The following is a 22031-nucleotide window of genomic DNA, read 5'->3' as shown; positions in this document are numbered from 1 at the left end:
GTACCCTCCGCCACAATCCGCGAGGTGCCTTGCGGAGCATATATGTAGATGTAGATGTCATGCTGTCGAATGAGGTGCGGTCGTCTCGAGCCCATATCCATCAGTGGCTGCCGACGCAGTTCTTCGCAGTACGGTAAGCTGCTCGACAGCAAGAGTAGAGCGCGTGTAAGGTGCTTAGTGGCCCTGGCCTAGACTCTGCGCGGAGTGAAAGGTCCTTTGTCGCTCGTCAGTGCCAAGGCAGCGGCGCGACGAGGAAGCAGGTGTCGGCGCGGGGGCGTACGTGCCCCGAGCGACGTCAAGTGTAACGGCGGCTGCGGACGCTGCTTCCCGCTAGAGCAGAAAGCCATCGCTTTGCCGGAGAAGAAATACAAAAATTAAGGCCGCGAGCTTCTGGCCGTAAGGAGGGCGCCCGGAGCGGATCGGTGGTGGGTGGGGGGGGGGGGGGGGGATGTCCGCGGCCCGCGAGCGGAGAGCGGCGAGCGGTCGTTGGTCGCGGCGCGCACTCAGTCAGCTGCGGGCGGCGCTGCACGGCGGACTCGTTCGGTATGTGAGTGTCCTCCCAGCTCAGGTCAGTGCGCTAACGGGACGCCACGGGACCTGCCCGCCCGCAACAATCGCATGGAACTGCAACCACGGGCGACGTTAATGAGATCGCCGCTTCGCAACACGCTTTCTTCTCACTCGCGTTTGTAAATGTAAGTCTCCTTTCTTATACTCTACTAAATAACATCACTTTGTTAAAACGATGAGAACGTTCGTATGTGAAAGATCTTCACGAGTCAAATTCTGTTTTTGTTCAGATTCGTTCCACAAATTCGCAGTCACCAGAGCCTAACATACTACTTGATGCCCCTGTAAGTTAGAGATGTTTGCAATCAGGGCACTACTTTTTTTCTTATTATATGACGTGGTATTTGTTGTGCCAACTCGATAACATCAAATTACAATTTTACATTTCACGTATTCGTTCGACATAGACATCTCCAGAAATAAATCCGTGTTTACTTGTCATACTGGTTGTCCCCCACTTCCACAGCACTATCTAAATCTTCACATACCTGGTCTGTCCAAATCAGACTGAACTTCTCCTGGATCTCATAAGCTTGCTCTTAGCTACGTATCTTTCGGCTGCGTAAGGCTTTCTAGGTACTGACAAGGGAACCTCCCCATCGCACCCCCCTCAGATTTAGTTATAAGTTGGCACAGTGGATAGGCCTTGAAAAGCTGAACACAGATCAATCGAGAAAACATGTTGTGTGGAACTATGAAAAAAATAAGCAAAATATACAAACTGAGTAGTCCATGCGCAAGATAGGCAACATCAATGAGAATGTGAGCTAAAGAGCGCCGTGGTCCCGTGGTTAGCCAGAGCGGTTGCGGAACGAGAGGGTCCTTGGTTCAAGTCTTCCCTTGAGTGAAAAATTTAATTTTTTATTTTCAGACAATTATTATCTGTCCGTCCGTTATGTTTTCATCACATTTTTGGGAGTGATTATCACATCCACAAGAAAACCTAAATCGGGCAAGGTAGAAGAATCTTTTACCCATTCGCCAAGTGTACAAGTTAGGTGGGTCAACAACATATTCCTGTCATGTGACGCACATGCCGTCATCAGTATCGTATAGAATATATCAGACGTGTTTTCCTGTGGAGGAATCGGTTGACCTATGACATTGCGATCAAATGTTTTCTTTTCCCATTGGAGAGGCACGTCCTTTCGTCTACTAATCGCACGGTTTTGCGGTGCGGTCGCAAAACACAGACACTAAACTTATTACAGTGAATAGAGACGTCAATGAACGAACAGACAGATCATAACTCTGCGAAGATAGAAAATGAAAACTTTTCGCAGCTGCTCACGCTAACCACGGGACCACGACGCTCCTTAGCTCACGCTGTCCTTGATGTTGCCTATGTTGCGCATGGACTACTCAGTTTGTATATTTTGCTTATTTTTTTCATAGTTCCACACAACTTCTTCCTGTTTTCTCGATTGATCTGTGTTCCGTTTTTCAAGGCCTATCCACTATGCCAACTTATAACTAAATCTGAGGGGGGTGCGATGGGGAGGTTCTCTTGTGAGTAATTCGCATACATGAGACAGTCTCTTGTAACGTTGTTGATGCTGGCTACGAGACACCTAAAGGTGGATGTCTCCTGATGTCAAAACGGCAGCTGTTTAATGACAGACATTTTGTTTGGCCTTGTTACCTCGTCAAGGCTAGCGAAGTGCGATACGGATGACACTTTGTGATTTTCGTTTTCCTTAGATCTCGCATCGCGTGATCGAATCAGTGGCAAATCGTTGCGCTAATTTTGTCTTAAGAGAGGTAGTTCGTGGCTCCCGCGAGGGCCTGTAACAGTTTTCTTCTTTTCCGAGAGTCGCGCCCGGTACTTCCCAGAATCTCACTGGATTATGATTATTGCCTGATCTATCGGCAGTGATGTCTAACACATAGTAAGAGAATCAGATATCCGAAAATAGTTACTTTGATCTGCATCTCGCTGTGTTCGGAATCGACAGAGCGATAATGTATTTGTCAATGAATATTGAGGTCAGTGTCATTAACAGCCCTTATGACTATAGAAATTATTAGTAGTAAAGTAACTAAACGTATTTTGGAAAATTAAATCTTTGTTTCAAGGGACAAATGTTGGATTTTAACGTTGCCCAGACACAGATTCCTAGACACACAGTATGAACTGAGTAGGAGAATTTCAGCTAGTAGGAAGCGGTCGTGACCTAGTTATCCCGTCTCGGCATTGGTACGAACCACTTAAAGGAAAACCTAAGTTAGGCGCACGAAGTTCGTGTCTCCTGAGATTAGTGCCTTAGAATCTACGTCACTTCGGTCAGGATTTTTAGTACAACCGACTTTCCTTTCTTGTGATTTGTCTTCACACTGTTTACCTAACTCTTTAGTATACGTAACGTAACCTGTTTCAGACCACATCAAAGGGCTGTGTGACATTAGCTGCATACTGTTGCTTGAGGTAGAGCACTGCATCTTTTTGTAAAATGACTTACTGCACTTGTACAAATTGTACAAATGCCACGCAGTCGCGGAATAGGAACATAAAACAGTCAAATTTTCAGGATTGCTTTGACTGCAGTCATTTATACACAATCTTGCAGTGCCGACATACAATGTTCCTGGTTACAGGAAGGTATGACCTTCAGAATTGTAATGAAAAGCACTGCATTTTATTGTCAAGTCCTACCAAGGTAACCTAAAGTGGTTCACTCTCGTAAAGATGGGGCCGATACAGTTTTAAAAACACCACACTTGTCTCTGACAAGAGAGTCTCTGATTGGTATCAAAATCGAGGCACGAGTCTGTTCATAATTCATTCTGTCAAATGGCTTTTTCATGTACTTGTTAGGTATCAAGTTTAGTGACTGTCTTTCGTTTATCACGGGAATTTGCGGCATATTGGTGACAGTGAAACTTTCCGTACAGCCTTTGTAGGTCAAGCTACCTACATCGTTCAGCTCCCTCAGTTTTGTGCAGAACATCAGACGAAAGTAAAACCAGAAATGACCTACAAGATGGCAGATTTATATTGGCACCAATGTTCTCCAATTGGAATGCTACTATAATGATGAGACGAAAAAAACCTAAGGGTTCTTTTTTCCTGCGGACCAGTATACGTTGGGAAGTTGGGACAGCTGAAACGCATACAGCATTTATCTACAATTTCAAGGAATAGCCGTGTGGTTCAAATTGTCGTATATATGATTTCATAAATTAAAGAGTGGAATTGTGGATTGATTCTCTTATTAGGATAATCTATGGTGTATCATAGCCTTTAGTGGAAACTGGAAAGGGAGAGTTTCTAAGAGAAAAATGAAAGAGACTGTGAGCAGTACAAGAATTTGGAGCTGCTCATGCAAAGAATCGTTCATTTACTTGGTAAACCTATTTCAATAGAAACTTTTGTACTTTTTTGATTTAGTAAGGTCTGCGATTTGAATTCATTAGATTACAGAAATTGGAACTATGTTAACAACAATTTCTCGTAAGAAAAGACTACGATCCCCCTTACTGTAAGTACAAATACGGTGTAACCAGCTGCTTTACATAGTAGTCTCCTATTCATACACTGAAGCTGAACTCCAACGTTACAGCAAGCAGTAAAAAACTTAGAAGCCTCATTATGCATTTGCCTGACAATAAATGATTCAACTTCCTCGTCGTACGTGAATTTTCTATGGTGTACAAAATAATAACGCTACCAGTCACTTTTATTGTTTATTATGAGGACATCTATCGGAGACTTACGTTTTCATGGTCAGATGACGATTCATTTTTTTTCATACCTGACATGTGGTCTATTGTGATAAACATCTTCAACTGCGGTGGAACAAACGATATACATGATGTGATTTGTTCGACTTGTATCATTTACTTGCCTGTATTCAGGATGAAAGTAATACTAATGCTTCAAGGTACAAGAAATTTCGTACACGGAATCACAGAAGTACATAATATGTAAGTTAACAAAAGGCCCGTGCCTGAAGATGAACGGATGTTTTCGAAGTATAGCACAGTGAATATAATAAAATGAAATCACAGCGGCAGTTTCGTACTGATACAACACGAAACGTTATAAATAAACGGTAAGATAATGACTGAGTATTTACATGAGCTTTGCTTTAAGTGTTTTGAGAATCACGGTCGCATCCGACTTATAAACCATGTGTAACTGAAACGGCACAGCGTTAACTCATCCAAACGGAATGGATCAAATGCGTGGAATCTTGTTCTCGAACGAGACTGTCTTCTTCAGAGCTCATTGTGGAAAACTAGAAACAAAATGAGACAAACCTTTTCGGCTGTCTCACTATTAGCAGCGAGAAATTCATCGCGATCTACAATACTTACTTCTTGTACATAGTGAAGTTCAGTAACTCTTCCAGAAGAAATTTTTTCGTCATAATGTTGGTTAATGTTATTCTTACAAGCGGTTCTACAGATGAGCAACTACTCATTAAAGATCATACACGTTTTTATAGACCGATTTCGAAAAACCCACTATGGAGAAATTTTGTTAAAAACTTTGCAGAAAACTGGCAGAGTGAAGTTCATCGAGGGTTGTGTTGATTCGTAGGTGCATGTTGGAATGATATCCTGCAAAAATGTAGCGTCAGTTCCTCGCCTCATTCTTTCGCATCTAAGCTAGTCCACTCTATCAAACTAAATATCAACGAAACATTAAACGTTATTTTTCAGTTAGTTACCCATACTAGCTTTCGACGTGATTTTTAGATTTTCTGGGTGTTCTTGATTAGTACTAACTGATTTCAGTAACTTCTTCAGAGTGTCTTTGGTTACCTTGGAAGGTGGGAGTAATCGATAGTCTGTATTAACACACACACACACACACACGCGCGCGCGCGCGCGCGCACACATGCTCATTAAAACTGGGTCTATGTTTCTGGTAGAGGATCGAATTTCGTTCACTGTACAGTGACACATAAGCTCTCTACATGTAGCAGTTTTAGGTATAGTCCCGATGGTAGGCACAGTAATCATTTAGTATATTGTTAATATTTCTTGTCATTAGATCGTCCATTTGCATTTCATAATAGCTCTAGTATGCTAGATTTCAACCTCTTCCGGTTGTTATCTGCGGACAAAAGAAAATGCAGTACTAAATGTAGTTAACTTTGCTTTGTAACCAAATATATTCATCACCACCGACCCACTTGTAGTCACTTTCTAGTAACTCACATGACGCACATTAGCAGTCTCGAGTCTGCCTTCAGGACAACGCCAGGCAATTTTGTTGAACGACACGGGTCGTTTTTTTTTTTTTTTCGATCATCTGCTACGATGGCGGAAAATTGGGCTATCATGTATGCGAGATGATACGTTGAGAAGAATAGACATCAAACCAGACTGACCTTGTGCGCACATTCCCAAGCGCACGCAGTTTTCGTAACATTGTGTGGACGGCCAACAGCTTACTGTTGGTGTCGACAGAGGTCGGACCATATCTCCCAGCAGCCTTCTACCCCTCGCTCCCACCCTCTCTACTTCCGCATCAGTCCGACACGATTCCCAGTTTCACATCTCCGCGAAGAGAGAATAGCATGTCCCCTCCGTTTAATGACTGGCGCAATTTTACAGTTTTCGAGAATGCAAGGAACAGTAAACATTGACTTACCTTGAGCGTCTGTAGTAATGCGTGATATAGCGCTAAATGAAGGTGTCTGGTTAGAATCAAGTTTTAGACACTAATATTTTGCCAGAAGGGGGAGGAGAGCTGCCAAGTGACATCCTGTTGTTGATCACCAGACTAATTCTCAAATGTTTCCATTTTTTCCGTTGGAGTGAGATTGCGCGACACTGCTGACAGCGAATCATCTGTATGATGTGACGATAAGCATAGTGGCTGTATGATGATACTTGAGATGAGTGGCATTTGTTCTGACACTGGGTTTCCACCTCTCTTCATTCTCTCATCGTTATCAATCACACCAACATGTCACCAAAATCTAAGTGCACTCAGTTATGTCATCTACGAAAAATATGAGTAGATTCTCCTCAGACACAACATTTACACTTGCGCAATGTATGCGATATGGCAAACAGTACAAAGTAGGCGGCTGAACCTACTATTCGATCTCTCCCAGACAAAAATGTCATACGAGCTTACTTTGCTTTTGTAGCCATGAAGTTTGCAACATAAATTACGCATAACGGATTAAAACTAAAGCTGTCATAAATACGCAGACTGATATGAACATCTCAGTGTCTTGCAGGTCATGGTCCTATTGCCCTCTCCTATTTGAAAACTGTATCACCCAACCAACATAACCACAACCCAACTATTAATTAAGTCTCGTAAACTACAAGGCTAAGTTAGTCACATGTTGGCCCGCCCGGTTAGCCGTGCAGTGTAACGCACAGCTTTCCAGACAGAAGGAGCGCCTGGTCCCCGGCACGAATCCGCCCGGTCGAAGTCCGGTGAGCCAGCCAGTCTGTGGATGGTTTTTAAGCGGTTTTCCATCTGCCTCGGCGAATGCGGGCTGGTTCCCCTTATTCTGCCTCAGCTACACTATGTCGGCGATTGCTGCGCAAGCAAATTCTCCACGTACGCGTACACCACCATTAATCTACCATGCAAACATAGGGGTTACACTCGTCTGGTGTGAGACATTTCCTGTGGGGGTCCATCGGGAGCCGAACCACACAATAACTCTGAAAGAGTGGTTCGGTGTGGGGCAGCGGAGGGATGAAGTGGAGTGCGGTAGTCATCGTGGGCTTGTGGACCACTGCGGCTGTGGCGGGGACAGAGCCTCTCCGTCGATCCTAGGCCCCCAGTTAACATACAATACAATACAACACAATACAATACAATAGTCACATGTTCCACAGATCATTTGAACAATGCTATAATCGAATGATATATAATGATTCAGTTTGCAGGATATGTATAAAGTGTAAAAGTTAATGAACGAATTATTATTTTAGTCTTATTCGTGCAAATGCACTTAAAAACAATTTTTTTATTTATTTATTGTACTGGCTACCAGTTTTTAAGTAGAAATTCGCAAATGGAATAGAAGGTGTAGTCCAGGAGAAATTATTTTATGTTAGATATAAAATTTGCTTTGCTGCTTGTCAGACATTTTATGTGACTGGGCAAATCATCAAAGATTTTTGTTGCTGCATACTAAACTCCTCTGTGAGCCTCTGACATTTTATTAAAGGACAATAAAGGACATTTTTCTGTCTAGTGTTTTAGGTATGGACATCACTGTTCTTCTCAAATTGTGATAGATTATTTATAACGAATTTTATACATATATTCATTAATGAAATTCGTCATAAATAATCTATCAGTATCTGAGAAGAACAGTGATCTTCATATGTACAAAACGAGAGCGAAAGATAACCTCTATTACCCATAGTTAAAGCTGTCAGTGGTTCAGAAAGGAGATAAATATGCAATAACAAAAATATTTGATTATTTGTCCATTAACATAAAATGTAAAAAGGTTCATAGGTTCAAGTGTAGATAGAACCATAAATCATGAGGTCCAAAATGTGATACTTGCCCAGAAAGCCACCAGACTGCATTATAAGATTTTGTTATGAAATTACAGCTTTTGCTTTTCAAGCTGTACTAGTTCTATGTAACAAATTGGTAACTAATAAATAAAGAGTCGTTTATTTAATGGTACTTTGTTTGACATTTCAATTCTGACTGAAGATTTTCTTGAGCTATATATTCATTCAGTAGAGATACACAGAGAATGTAATCAGTTACATTTATGGAGTTTCCCACTATGTATTTCAGGTGGCATTATTTAAGTTGACGAGACATGCAATTACGATTTTGGTCATAGCACTCAACTAAACTGTCATCAAACATTGGTTTTAAAAATCTAAGTATAATGGAACTTTCCATTTACTTACATGTTACACTTTACATTTGTTTATTTTGAAAATCAACATCCAGTCCTTGTACCATATGTTAATTTTCAGCCAGATTTTCTACATTTTCCTAATCATATATACAATTGTATCAACTCTGAACAGCCTCAAAAAGCTTCTAGCATAGACTTGATCATTTATAAATATAAAGCATAGTGTAGAGTAATGGCTCTACAAGACTTCACTGTTGTATGCCCAAAGTTGGTTGCAGGTCTGATGTTTTCTTCAAATTAAAAACTATGCTCAAAGTTCTGCTGTGAGAATGTACAGATCACTTGAATCACAAATCTAGTTTGATATTCTGTGTACTTGAATCTTATCATTGTTACCACTGTTATGTAATGCAGCTGACAGCAAGACTTAATTTAGATTGCTAGGTGTTGTTGTCCTGGAGATCCAACCAGATCACAAGATATGGCTTAATTTGCATTCAAAATTACGGTATTTAAGGGTTTAAAAAAAGGCTTCTAGAAGTGACCATCGTTTACCTAAGGAGAGGAATGTCATTTTTATTGAAGAAAGTCATGGGGATACAATATTGCATCCTGGATTTTAAACAGAAAATGGGAGAAACATGTTAGAGGATGTGAAGTAAATGTGTGAGAATTTATAGGTTTACTTAAGAAAATCATATATGATATTTTTTAATTAGAATTTTATAAACAAACTGTTTTAAAGCAATTTCTTAAATAATATTTTATGTGTGACTATTTATTCTCCAATATTTCAAAGAAATATTTGATTCTAAAAATGTGAGATTGATTAAACCGTTAACAAAATTATATAAATATTTTAACACTACATAAAGTTTCATAAATTTTATGACATTAACAATGAGTATTGTTTTGTTCATAACAGATTATCATCACCTTTTTGTGTATGTATATTTACTGTTGACATTATCAAACGTTCTTCCTACTAATTTAGAAAAAATATACACATAACACTGTGTTTTTTACAAAGTCTTGTAAAAATCAAAATTCAATGTATTTCTAACTAAAACTCTAGAGAAGTTGACATTAACACATTATTTATTTGCCATTACTAGTTCTGACAGATTTTTAAGTATTTTATTAATTATATCATAAATACTCTTTTCCATCATCCATATGAGAATTTACATGTTTACACCGAAAGAGGTTCAGATAGATGTATGGGGCAGTATATTACTTGCATGAGAAATACTAGCACGAAAATCTACCTGAAACAAGTATTCAGATGGATTACTATAACAAAAATATGAATTTTTATAACTAAGTTTCCTTATTTGGCCGGCTGGAGTGGCTGAGCGGTTCTAGGCGCTACAGTCTGGAACCGCACGACCGCTATGGTCGCAGGTTCAAATCCTGCCTCAGTCATGAATGTGTGTGATGTCCTTAGGTTAGTTAGGTCTAAGTAGTTCTAAGTTCTAGGGGACTGATGACCTCAGAAGTTAAGTCCCATAGTGCTCAGAGCCATTTTTTCAGTATTTGAATTTAAATCATCTTTTAATGTATTTAATTTAAATCTAATCTTTCATCATTAATGCAATTTCAGTATGACTGACATTCCTTAGAAAAAAAGTAACTCCTAAATTCCCAGGATTCTTCCATCATATCTAAATCGCCCCTTTGTCCTCCCTACAACTGACGTTATAAATGCGTCTCCATCCATATCGAACTGTAACATTATTTACAGGTATTTAGTTGACATTTTTTGAGTTCACTGGCAGATAAATAATGCTTTGCCTAAAAACTAGCAGATTTTCTTCTTACTGATGTTGCCATCTCTTTTCGAAAACCCAGCAACCCACATGGAAGAACGTCCTGGTCTGTGTGTCATCATCTCTGCCTTTTCAATTGTGAATGGATCTAAACGATTTGTCATCTCCTGCCGAATATTTCCAATTTGCCAGTGATGCGGCAGTGAACTTAATGCTGACATCGTCAACGATTTGGAGACGTTATCCTAATATTTCCGAATCATTTCAGTTCTCATTGTTGAGTGCAACTTGCAGTATCCAATAAACTGTTACTGGTATGTATTAGATGGAGTCCACTAATTCTCTGTTACACGTGGCTTCACAACAGAAAACATGGCAACATATGGTGCTGCAGCTATTGTTGTTGGACAATGAAATATCGATGGAGGCAAATTAACATATGTTAGACATATTAGTTTATTGTTTTCATAATTATAACATAAAATGTTACATGGTTTTAGAACCAATGTAAGTAAGAGGCTGATACAGTCTATGTCAAATTTAACATAATAGGCTATAGTTAATGAAGGGCAAAAATTAAGGAAATAATTATTAAACACGAAAGTATATGTTTCATGATTTCTCAGTGAATGAAAGAATGTGACTAAATTTGAAAGAAAAGGCTAATACCCTTTTCAGAACTGTCATAATAAAGATATATTTACTAGCATCCCCACACCAACGGTTCATGGGACACTTAAGGATTCATCCAAACAGACAAGTCTACGGATTTTGTTTGAGACATATTGGGAGGAAATGAAAGAATATCTATATTATTTATTTTGATTAGGATTCAATAATTAGCCATCATGAACACAAAAATACATGCTATTGTTCCAGAAGGACCAATGGAAACAACATGAACTTAATTTCCCCCATTGACTACTCTCACCATACCAAAAATTATCGGTTGCACTACAACATTAAGAGACAGAATCGTCCCAGCGTTCGGTCAAATACTTAATGTCATTGTTGATGGTCAACATAAATATTAACTTGCTTGTTTAATATTGATTTTTATTTCTAATCAATGTTGGTTTAAAGTTAAGTAGTTTATTGAATAGGTCAACTCAATATATTTGTTAAGACGCTTCATTTCATTTACATAAGAAAAGGGGGCAGTGATTGATAAAGTGTTTAAGAGTAGTCCTTAAATTCCAGTCGTGGAATGGCCTCATCTTCCATAAGTCAGCATGAAGAAATGAGCGAGTGGAAAAAATATCTTTCACAAGTTTGGAAATAATAAGTCAGCTCCACATCGTGAACACTGCATACCACGCAACACATTTATTTACTTTAATGTATGGTGTTGCGTGGATAAGGAGGACGTTGTAGGGCTCGGAATAGTTCCACATCCACACATATAATAAAAGTGTGTGTATTTATGTTCCACATCACGTCCTAAACCAATAGAACGATTTCAACCAAACTTGGTAAATATATCATTTAGTGTCTGGAAACAATCATCGTGGACGTAAGAATCACATACCTCTCGAAGGGATGGAGTTGGCGGTGAAAAAGAAGCGCAGCTCACCACGCGAAAATAGCCAACTATATTCATCCAGTATTTGAGAATGAGGGTTGACCTGCAACGAACTTTACACAAAATTTCAAACCTTTACGACACTTTTTCTCGCTGATATGCCACACAAGATGATGAAAGGAAAAAGTTTTATTCAAAATGGTTCAAATGGCTCTGAGCACTATAGGACTTAACTTCTGAGGTCATCAGACCCCTAGAACTTAGAACTACTGAAACCTAACTGACCTAAGGACATCACACACATCCATGCCCGAGGCAGGATTCGAAACTGCGACCGTAGTGGTCGCGCGGTTCCAGACTGTTGCGCCTAGGACCGCTCGACCACCCCGGCCGGCGAAAAAGTTTTATTTTCGCTGTTCTTGCAGTGAAGCCGTCAGATCAGGCATGACCTTTTAATTTGTTATTTCTTTAGTACTAATTCTATTTGCAACACATTTAGCAGACAGTATTAACATATAGTTCAGGAGATACAACGTCAGAAACATTGAGCTGCGTGGAAACGAAGCTGCCGCGAAAAAATTTGCTAGAGATAAAGGTGAAATATGTGAACAAATATGTATGAAATATGTCAGATATATATGAAATACATGTGACATGTGCCTGCACAGACAAAGTCGTGGATAAAAAGTTCCTTCTGCACACCTGGATAGATTTCAACGAAACTTGGTACATATATTACTTACTATCTGGAAATAAATACTGTGGGGCGTAAGAACCAGCAACTTCCTGCTAGAGTGAGAGTGATAACGTGGAGGGAGAGGATGGAACGAAGAGATGGATAGAGAGAGGGGGAGGGGAAATGGACAGAAAGGCAAGAGGAGTGGGTGGACAGAGATGGGGCAGAGGTGGAGTTAGAGAGGGGGAGGAGGAGATGGACAGAGAGAGAGAGACGGAGGAGGAAATGAACAGATAAAGGCAAGGGGAGGAGATGGACAGAGAGAGGGGTGAAGAGGTGATGTATAAAGAAAGGATAGAGGAGGAGATGGACAGAGAGAGCGGGGCGGAGCAGATTGACTGACAGAGTGTGAAGGAGGAGATGGACTAATAGATGATTGCAATAAATACACATCCGGGCAACGCCGGGTACTGAGCTAGTTATGAATAAACGACATACTAACAAACAGGTTCACGTAACTGGTTCTGGCTTCTAAACTGCGCTACACCAGCGGGAGCGTCCGTCTGCAGAGAAGTGTTGAAGAAGTTACGCACCGCGCTGAAGCGATTGGAGCAGGTGTCGCAAATCAGGGTGCGCCACGCAACGTTGGGCCTGTGCCACGGACGTGACGGCAATCCCGTAATGCGTCGGCCAGCACGCCGTGCCGTCTCAGTCGCAACGCGTTTCCTGTGTAACTGCCAGCATTCTGCCACCGCAAAATTTGCTGGGATGTTCTCTGCATCTGGTCAGACAATAGAAAAAGAACAAGATTTTTTTCTGGGTTGTTGTACTTTGGAGGTCCAATCAATCTTATGAGGACGGCCTTTGAAGAATATTCCACATGGTTCCTACTTTGAACCGTTGCACGGAAGCGAAGATCTACGCGTGGCGGAGGGTACATTGAAACTAAAAATAACTGAGAAATCAATGAAAATTATTGCACCTGTTATCCCTCTTTTCTACTTGTGACTCAAAACTTAAATCAACTTTGAATGATACTACAAAAAAGTGACTTTTTGTTGTTGTTCACGAACTTTTTTGAAATACACGGAGAAGTAAGCAGACACAACCTCCCGAGGACAAGCATTTAATAATCTTCATAATTATAGTCCTGTTATTATCTTGGCATTGTAGATGTAGTTTCGTCATAAGTCATGTACATATAATAACAACAGAGATGTGCTGACTTACTTGCAGTTTCTGTGTTACAGCTGCTGTGGCATTTAAGAAGAGCAGTTGCCGTGTAAAGGTCCACATATCAGAAATGTCATTTGTTCTGATGTGAGGGTTAGTGATGTTTTATTTATTTTATCTAGCGCAAGTGCCGAATAAGAACAGCTTTTCAAACCTATGAATGTGTATAGTAACAAATACTGCGTTTCGAAATCGATTTTAAATTATCTCTCTGCTTCCTTAAATTGGCTATTTGGACGCAGTTAGCTGCCTGTGGAAAAAAAAAAAAATCCCAAGGAAGCTTTAGGTCAACGCAAATTAGACGCTTTTCTTCTGAGGGGTAATCAAAGTCATCAATGAACAGTCTAGACGTCACGTTGTTACGACATTTGGAATATGTTTTACTTAAATATACTGCACTCATGTATTATGATAGTCGCTTCACCAAAACGTCTCAAAAATGCTTTCAACGACGCTATTTTGACGTAACTGCAATTCACACGTTGTTTGTCATCATAAAGGAAGGGAGATTTAGGTTTAACGTCCCATCGAACTGTTTCAAGGATGGCGAAGGAAAATTGGATGTGCCCTTTGAAAGGAACCATCTCGGCATTTGCGTGGGACGAGTTAGAAAAATCGCTGAAAACCGACATCAGAACGGTCGGAAGCGGATTTGAACTCCCAAACTCGAGTCCAGTGCGCTCCACCTTCTTCGGTATCAGAAGAGATGGACAGGCATGTCGTTCAGTTCCATGTAAATCGGCCAAAATGTGACTATTGCGAACTATTCCACTATTCTTACTCGTAATCTTAAGGGAAATATATTCCATTTGTCCGTCGACAATACAATGTTTTTTTCCTGAACTAATATGAAAAGCTGGTAGTGTACCAAAGTTTTTGTGGCATTATTTTTATCTTCTGATATATTTTTGAGATCAAACCGTTGCACAAAATGCAATTTTGGATTTAACTGTTGTTTGTTGATATACACTATGTGATCAAAAGTATCCAGGCACCCCCAAAAACTTAGGTTTTTTATATTAGGTGCATTGTGCTTCCACCTACTGCCAGGTACTCCATATCAGCGACCTCTGTAGTCATTAGACATTGTGAGAGAGCAGACCGGGGCGCTCCGGGAAACTCACGGACTTCTAACGTGGTCAGGTGATGGGTGTCACTTGTGTCATACGTCTGTACTCGAGATTTCCACACTCCTAAACATTCCTAGGTCAGCTGTTTCTGATGTGATAGTGAAGTGGAAACGTGAAGGGACACGTACAGCACAAAAGCGTACAGGGCGACCTCGTCTGTTGACTGACAGACACCGCCGACAGTTGAAGTGGGTCGTAATGTGTAATAGGCAGACATCTATCCAGACCATCACACAGGAATTCCAGACTGCATCAGGATCCACTGCAAGTACTATGACAGTTAGGCGGGAGGTGAGAAAACTTGGATTTCATGGTCGAGCGGCTGCTCATAAGCCACACATCAGCCAGTAAATGCCACACGGCGTCTCGCTTGGTGTAAGGAGCGTAAACATTGGATGACTGAACAGTGGAAAAACTTTGTGTGGAGTGACGAATCACGGTACACAATGTGGCGATCCGATGGCAGGGTGTGGGTATGGTGAATGCCCGGTGAACGTCATCTGCCAGCGTGTGTAGTGCCAACAGTAAAATTCGGAGTCGGTAGTGTTATGGTGTGGTAGTGTTTTTCATGGACGGGGTTGCACTCCTTGTCGTTTTGCGTGGCACTACTACAGCACAGGCCTACATTGCTGTTTTAAGCATTTTGTCGCTTCCCACTGTTGAAGAGCAATTCGGGTATGGCGATTGCATCTTTCAACACGATAGAGCACCTGTTCATAATGCAAGGCCTGTGGCGGAGTGATTACACGACAATAACATCCCTGTAATAGACTGGCCTGCACAGAGTCAGGTTGAACACCTTTTGGATGTTTTGGAATGACGACTTCGTGGCAGGCCTCACCGATCAACATCGATACCTCTCCTCAGTGCAGCACTCCGCGAAGAATGGGCTGCCATTCCCCAAGAAACCTTCCAGCACCTGTTTGAACCTATGCCTATGCGGGAGTAGAAACTGTCGTCAGGGCTAAGGGTGGGCCAACACCATATTGAATTCCAGCATTACCGGTGGAGGGCGCCACGAACTTGTAAGTAATTTTCAGCCAGGTGTCCGGATACTTTTGATCACATAGTGTATTTTCGAAGCTCAGTTGATCTGAAAAGCACACACGAAATGATATTTTATCGCTATATTCAGTTATGCGATTTCTCGCTGTTCAAAAATGGGTAGTGATTTAAAAATGTGTAGGTGATTCGTCGATTTAATGGCGTTCAATAGAGTTGGAATTGGGCCACCTTTATTTTTAATTCTGAGAAAAAGGAGAAAGAGTTTAGGTAGTAATGACGCGTAAGCATATTCAACAAGTGTGTGGTCTCTCGGTATCCACGAGAAGGGAAGCCGAATTCCAGTACACAGCGATTTGGAAAACAAGGAACAGTGGGGTTTAACTATACAGCTTATAATTTGAAATAGCAACAAGCCACAATCATGGTTTTAAAAAGTTTATGTAAATGAAAATGCTTTCGGATTCCTTATAAACCAATTGTCGGATGGCTCTTACAGACTTTCTTGTTTTCCAGAGCGCGTTTGCTGCTATAAAACGTAGGATGGTGTTTATTCAACTAGTTTTCCATGAATTTAACGAACTCACACAGTGCAGACGTCAAAATGTGGAAACTTTTTTCATTCCTGTTGGGGCCTCGTTTGGAAGTCGTTATTGGTTTTGTGCACTAAAATAAATAAAAAAGTTTTCCTTTCAAAATTCGGTAAACTTACGAGATAAATTGTTTTGCATAAATATACGTGAAATCGTCTTAAGGTTATTTCGTGAAATGTGGCGACGACTTACGTGGTGTAGATTTCTGTGCGACACATTCGTCGTGTACTTCCGTTGTGCATTTTAATATTTCAATTTCAAGTCACTATCCCTGAGTTCACCCATAGTGTTTTAAGGAAATAATGAAGACCTTTTAACAGGATGGGCGTGTGGGGATTTGAATTCCACTTATTTCGAACGCGAGTCTGGTGTCAAGGTAGAGATGAAAGCGCTGATCCGCATCCGGCATCGAACCCAGGGCATTCTATTAAGCAGCGCTGACGTTTGAGTCACACAGGTTACTGTGATTACAATGACTTGACTACCCACGTTGCTGGTGGAAGAGTATCATTGATACGTTCATTCAGTATTTAAAGGTAACCCTAGAAAACTACAGGTCAAAAATGAGCGTGTATGTCAAAATATATTCGAATGCAATGTGATGACCGTTCGTGTATTCTCGGAAGAAGGGCAAAAATCTACGTCCTCTGACGTGGTGGAAATTCTTGCCGTAGCACAAACTTACTTGGCGAAGGCAATGGCCTTGGCCAGCTGAAGGAAGCATTCCGATGCACACCTGATTTCACTGATAAAAACCTCGAAGTATCTAAATCGGGATTGGTGGACGGGAAATTAAACCGCGCACCACCAGAACAAAGGTTCAGCAGTTTAATTACTGTAGCATCACGATCGGTCCAATTCCCGAACATTTTCGTGTTCTCATTCGTGGCTTTTGCGAAGACATCACAATGCCGTTGGTTTGGAGTAAATGAAAGGAAAAAGGGGAAATCTGGTGTAGCGTATCTGGAAAGAAGATCGGGCGCGATGTCTTGCTTATGCGAGACAACTAACTAACTCTGGATGTACCTCTGTCGGCTGTTTCTTTCACATCGACTAACAGAAGAAAGGGAGGAAGTAGTGTTACGCTTTGATTGCCTTGAAGTCATTGGTGAGAAGACTATTGGAGTTAACGGCGAACAAGCTGTACAGCGGTTCCTATTGTTCTGCTGTAGGGAAAAAAATCTCTCGTCGTCGCTTTCTGGTCTTGTCGTGAATAGAACCTTGTTCGGTAATATCATAATAAAGCACCCAGAGGACTGTTCATTCTAATGAAGCATATGGCAGACACAGTATATCAGCAAATCTTTGGAGAGATATAGTCTAATGAAAATGGGATACAAGAAGTTAATGAACATCGTGGAATTTAGGCAGACGGTGTTGTATTACCGAAACATGACCGCCTGTAAAACTACAGTTCTGCGCTCTGATCTCTTGATCCACAACTCTTAAGAATATCATCACGAGAGGAGCAAACGTCATATTGCTATAGGGTGTATGTAGACATAATGGAGGGACGGAATCGTATTCGCAGCTGATGTAACGTACAAGCTGTTTTTGGAAGAAGGTTGAGTGGTGCGACACTTAGCTGCAACTTGGTACAAATGACAGCACCAGAAGCACTTTAATTTTTATTTTTGATTACCACGACCGGTTTTGACCAAGGACATTTTCCAGTGGATATATAAGTCTATTGTCGTGAGAGTACACAAACAGTGTACAGTCTGTGTGTACAGTCTACAGTCTGTCTTCGATGGACGTAGAATCATTGGAGAATGTTCTTGATGGCCGAAACCGGTCATGGCAATCAAAAATAAAAATAAAATTACGACTGATGCTGTCATTTGACTCCAAGTAATACTACGGTTGCAGAATCCATGTGGTGGACAAATCATATGGTATCAACGTCACATTCCTGCCAATCGTTACTACGTTGGTTCTGCGACACCGCTGAAAGCAAAGTGAAACTACAGTCGTTATATTTTCCGAGGACATTGGGTAAAGTATTGCGGAGGGAAAATAGCCCCGCCATTTGGATCTCTAGGCTGTGGGTACTCAGGAGGATGTTATTATCAGGAAAAAAACAAATCTGGTATTTTACGAGTTGGAGTGTGGAATATTAGATCCCTTAACCAGAACTGCAAGTCGGACAGTTTGAAAAGAAAAACAAATGGGTTGAAGTTAGATACAATGGAAATTAATGAAACGCAGTGGTAGAGAGAAAAGGATTTCTAGTCAAGACTTCAAGGTTATCAACACAAAATCAAAACGAGTAATGCAGGAGTAGGTCTAACACAAAATTAGAAAATAGGATTTCCGCTGAATTACTATGACCAGTATAATGAACGTATTATCATAGTCAAAGCAGACACAAAGCTAAGACCAACTACAGTAGTATAAATAAATACGCCTGCTATCTCCGCAGCTGGTGCAGAACCAGAAAAAAACATATTAGATGAAATGAAGTATTCAGTACGTTAAAGGATACGAAAGTCTAGTTGTGAGGGATGTCCATGGTTCGAAAGCAGGAAAAGGAAGATAACGAAAAATGCAGGGTGGCAATTATTGAACTATATGAAATGAAACTTCTGAACAATTTGCGTTAGGACGTTTAAACTGCACAGTTGGCCGGGGCGTGATGGGAATTAGTATGCGCATACATGGTTTGGTTTAGCGACGAAGCCCATCATTTGGATGCGTTCGTCAATAAACAAAACTGGCGCATTTGGAGGATTGAGAATCCGCATTTCGCGATCGAGAAGCCTCTTCACCCTCAACAGGCGACTATGTGGTGTCCAGTGTCCAGTCACGGAATAATCGGTGCGACAGTCACAGAGGGCGGGCCTATTAGTTATAGGGAGCTCCAACGTTAGGCGGGTTATGGAGCCCCTCAGGAAAATAGCGGGTAGGTCGGGGAAGAATGCCAGTGTGCACTCGGTGTGCTTGCCGGGGGGTCTCGTCCGTAATGTGGAGGAGGCCCTTCCGGCAGCTATTGAACGCACTGGGTGTGACCGGCTGCAGATAGTAGCACATGTCGGAACGAATGACGCCTGCCGCTTGGGTTCTGAGGCCATCCTTGGTTCCTTCCGGCGGCTGGCTGATTTGGTGAAGACAACCAGCATCGCATGCGAAGTGCAAGCTGAGCTTAATATCTGTAGCATAGTGCCCAGAGTCGATCGCGGTCCTCTGGTTTGGAGCCGTGTGGAGGGTCTAAACCAGAGGCTCAGACGACTCTGCGACTATAATGGTTGCAAATTCATCGACCTCCGTTATTGGGTGGAGAACTGTAGGGCCCCCCTAGACAGGTCAGGCGTGCACTACACACCGGAAGCAGCTACTAGGGTAGCAGAGTACGTGTGGCGTGCACACGGGGGTTTTTTAGGTTAGAGGGACCCCCCCTTGGGCGAAACGATAAAATACCTGACGGCTTACCAGAGAGGACATTATCATCGTTGATAAAGAATGTCCGTCCTCAGAGACCAAAAACAGGAAAAGTTAACGTAATATTGGTAAACTGCAGGAGTATCCAGGGCAAGGTTCCTGAATTAGTATCTCTTATTGAAGGAAATAGTGCGCATATAGTATTAGGAACGGAAAGTTGGTTAAAACCGGAAGTGAACAGTAACGAAATCCTAGACACAGAATGGAATATATACCGCAAGGATAGGATAAACGCCAATGGTGGAGGAGTATTTATAGCAGTAAAGAATTCAATAATATCCAGTGAAGTTATTAGCGAATGCGAATGTGAAATAATCTGGGTTAAGTTAAGTATCAAAGGTGGGTCAGATATTATAGTCGGATGCTTCTATAGACCACCTGCATCAGCAACCGTAGTAGTTGAGCGCCTCAGAGAGAACCTGCAGAACGTCGTGAAGAAGTTTCGTGATCATACTATTGTAATAGGGGGAGACTTCAATCTACCAGGTATAGAATGGGATAGTCACACAATCAGAACTGGAGCCAGGGACAGAGACTCTTGTGACATTATCCTGACTGCCTTGTCCGAGAATTACTTCGAGCAGATAGTTAGAGAACCAACTCGTGAAGCTAACGTTTTAGACCTCATAGCAACAAATAGACCGGAACTTTTCGACTCCGTGAATGTAGAAGAGGGTATCAGTGATCATAAGTCAGTGGTTGCATCAATGACTACAAGTGTAATAAGAAATGCCAAGAAAGGAAGGAAAATATATTTGCTTAACAAGAGTGATAGGGCACAAATCGCAGAATATCTGAGTGACCACCATCAAACGTTCATTTCTGAGGAAGAGGATGTGGAACAAAAATGGAAAAAATTCAGAAACATCGCCCAGTACGCCTTAGATAAGTTCGTACCGACTAAGGTCCAAAGCGAGGGGAAAGATCCACCGTGGTATAACAATCATGTACGAAAGGTACTACGGAAACAAAGAAAGCTTCATCATAGGTTTAAGAGTAGTCGAATCATAGCTGATAAGGAAAAGCTGAACGAAGCGAAAAAGAGCGTAAAGAGAGCAATGAGAGAAGCATTCAACGAATTCGAACATAAAACATTGGCAAACAATCTAAACAATAACCCTAAAAAGTTTTGGTCATATGTAAAATCGGTAAGCGGATCTAAATCCCCTATTCAGTCACTCGTTGACCACGATGGAACCGAAACAGAGGACGACCGAAGAAAGGCAGAAATACTGAATTCAGTGTTCCGAAACTGTTTCACTGCGGAAAATCGTAACACGGTCCCTGACTTCAGCCGTCGCACGGACGCCAAAATGGAAAATATTGAAATAAACGATATCGGAATTGAAAAACAACTGCTATCACTTAGTAGCGGAAAAGCATCCGGACCAGACGAGATACCCTTAAGATTCTACAGTGATTATGCTAAAGAACTTGCCCCCTTTCTATCAGCAATTTATCGTAGATCGCTGGAAGAACGTAAAGTACCTAGCGACTGGAAGAAAGCGCAGGTCGTTCCCATTTTCAAGAAGGGTCATAAATCAGATGCGAATAATTATAGGCCTATTTCGCTTACGTCAATCTGTTGTAGAATAATGGAACATGTTTTGTGTTCTCGTATTATGACGTTCTTAGATAATACAAATCTCCTTCATCATAACCAACATGGATTCCGCAAACAGAGATCATGTGAAACTCAGCTCGCCCTATTTGCCCAAGAAATTCACAGTGCCGTAGACACTGGCGAGCAGATTGATGCCGTATTCCTGGACTTCAGGAAGGCATTTGATACGGTTCCGCACTTACGTTTAGTGAAAAAAATACGAGCTTACGGAATATCGGACCAGGTTTGTGATTGGATTCAGGATTTCCTAGAAGAAAGAACACAACATGTCATTCTTAACGGTTCAAAATCTGCAGATGTAGAGGTAATTTCGGGAGTACCGCAGGGAAGCGTGATAGGACCTTTATTGTTTACAATATACATAAATGACTTAGTTGACAACATCGGTAGCTCCGTGAGGCTATTTGCAGATGACACGGTTGTCTACAAGAAAGTAGCAACATCAGAAGACTCGTACGTACTCCAGGAGGACCTGCAGAGGATTAATGCATGGTGCGACAGCTGGCAGCTTTCCCTAAACGTAGATAAATGTAATATAATGCGCATACATAGGGGCAGAAATCCATTCCAGTACGATTATGCCATAGGTGGTAAATCATTGGAAGCGGTAACGACCGTAAAATACTTAGGAGTTACTATCCGGAGCGATCTGAAGTGGAATGA

The 22031-nt window shown here is 41.3% G+C and overlaps 1 protein-coding gene across 3 annotated transcripts in view; it reads left to right on the top strand.

Annotated features, from left to right (window-relative positions):
- The first annotated feature begins 523 nt into the window (after positions 1 to 523).
- LOC126471583 (serine proteinase stubble) overlaps positions 524 to 22031 on the top strand; it is a 231583-nt gene continuing 210075 nt past the window's right edge. For all 3 annotated transcript variants that reach the window (XM_050099816.1, XM_050099815.1, XM_050099813.1), the window contains exon 1: positions 524 to 695. In XM_050099816.1, the coding sequence (XP_049955773.1) occupies positions 694 to 695 (2 nt within the window). In that variant the 5' untranslated portion in view covers positions 524 to 693. The remainder of the gene's footprint in view (positions 696 to 22031) is intronic.

Source organism: Schistocerca serialis, chromosome 3, assembly GCF_023864345.2.
Source record: "Schistocerca serialis cubense isolate TAMUIC-IGC-003099 chromosome 3, iqSchSeri2.2, whole genome shotgun sequence".
NCBI lineage: Eukaryota > Metazoa > Arthropoda > Insecta > Orthoptera > Acrididae > Schistocerca > Schistocerca serialis.
The sequence above is the reverse complement of the archived record's forward strand: the minus strand, read 5'-3'. Positions and strand labels throughout refer to the sequence as shown.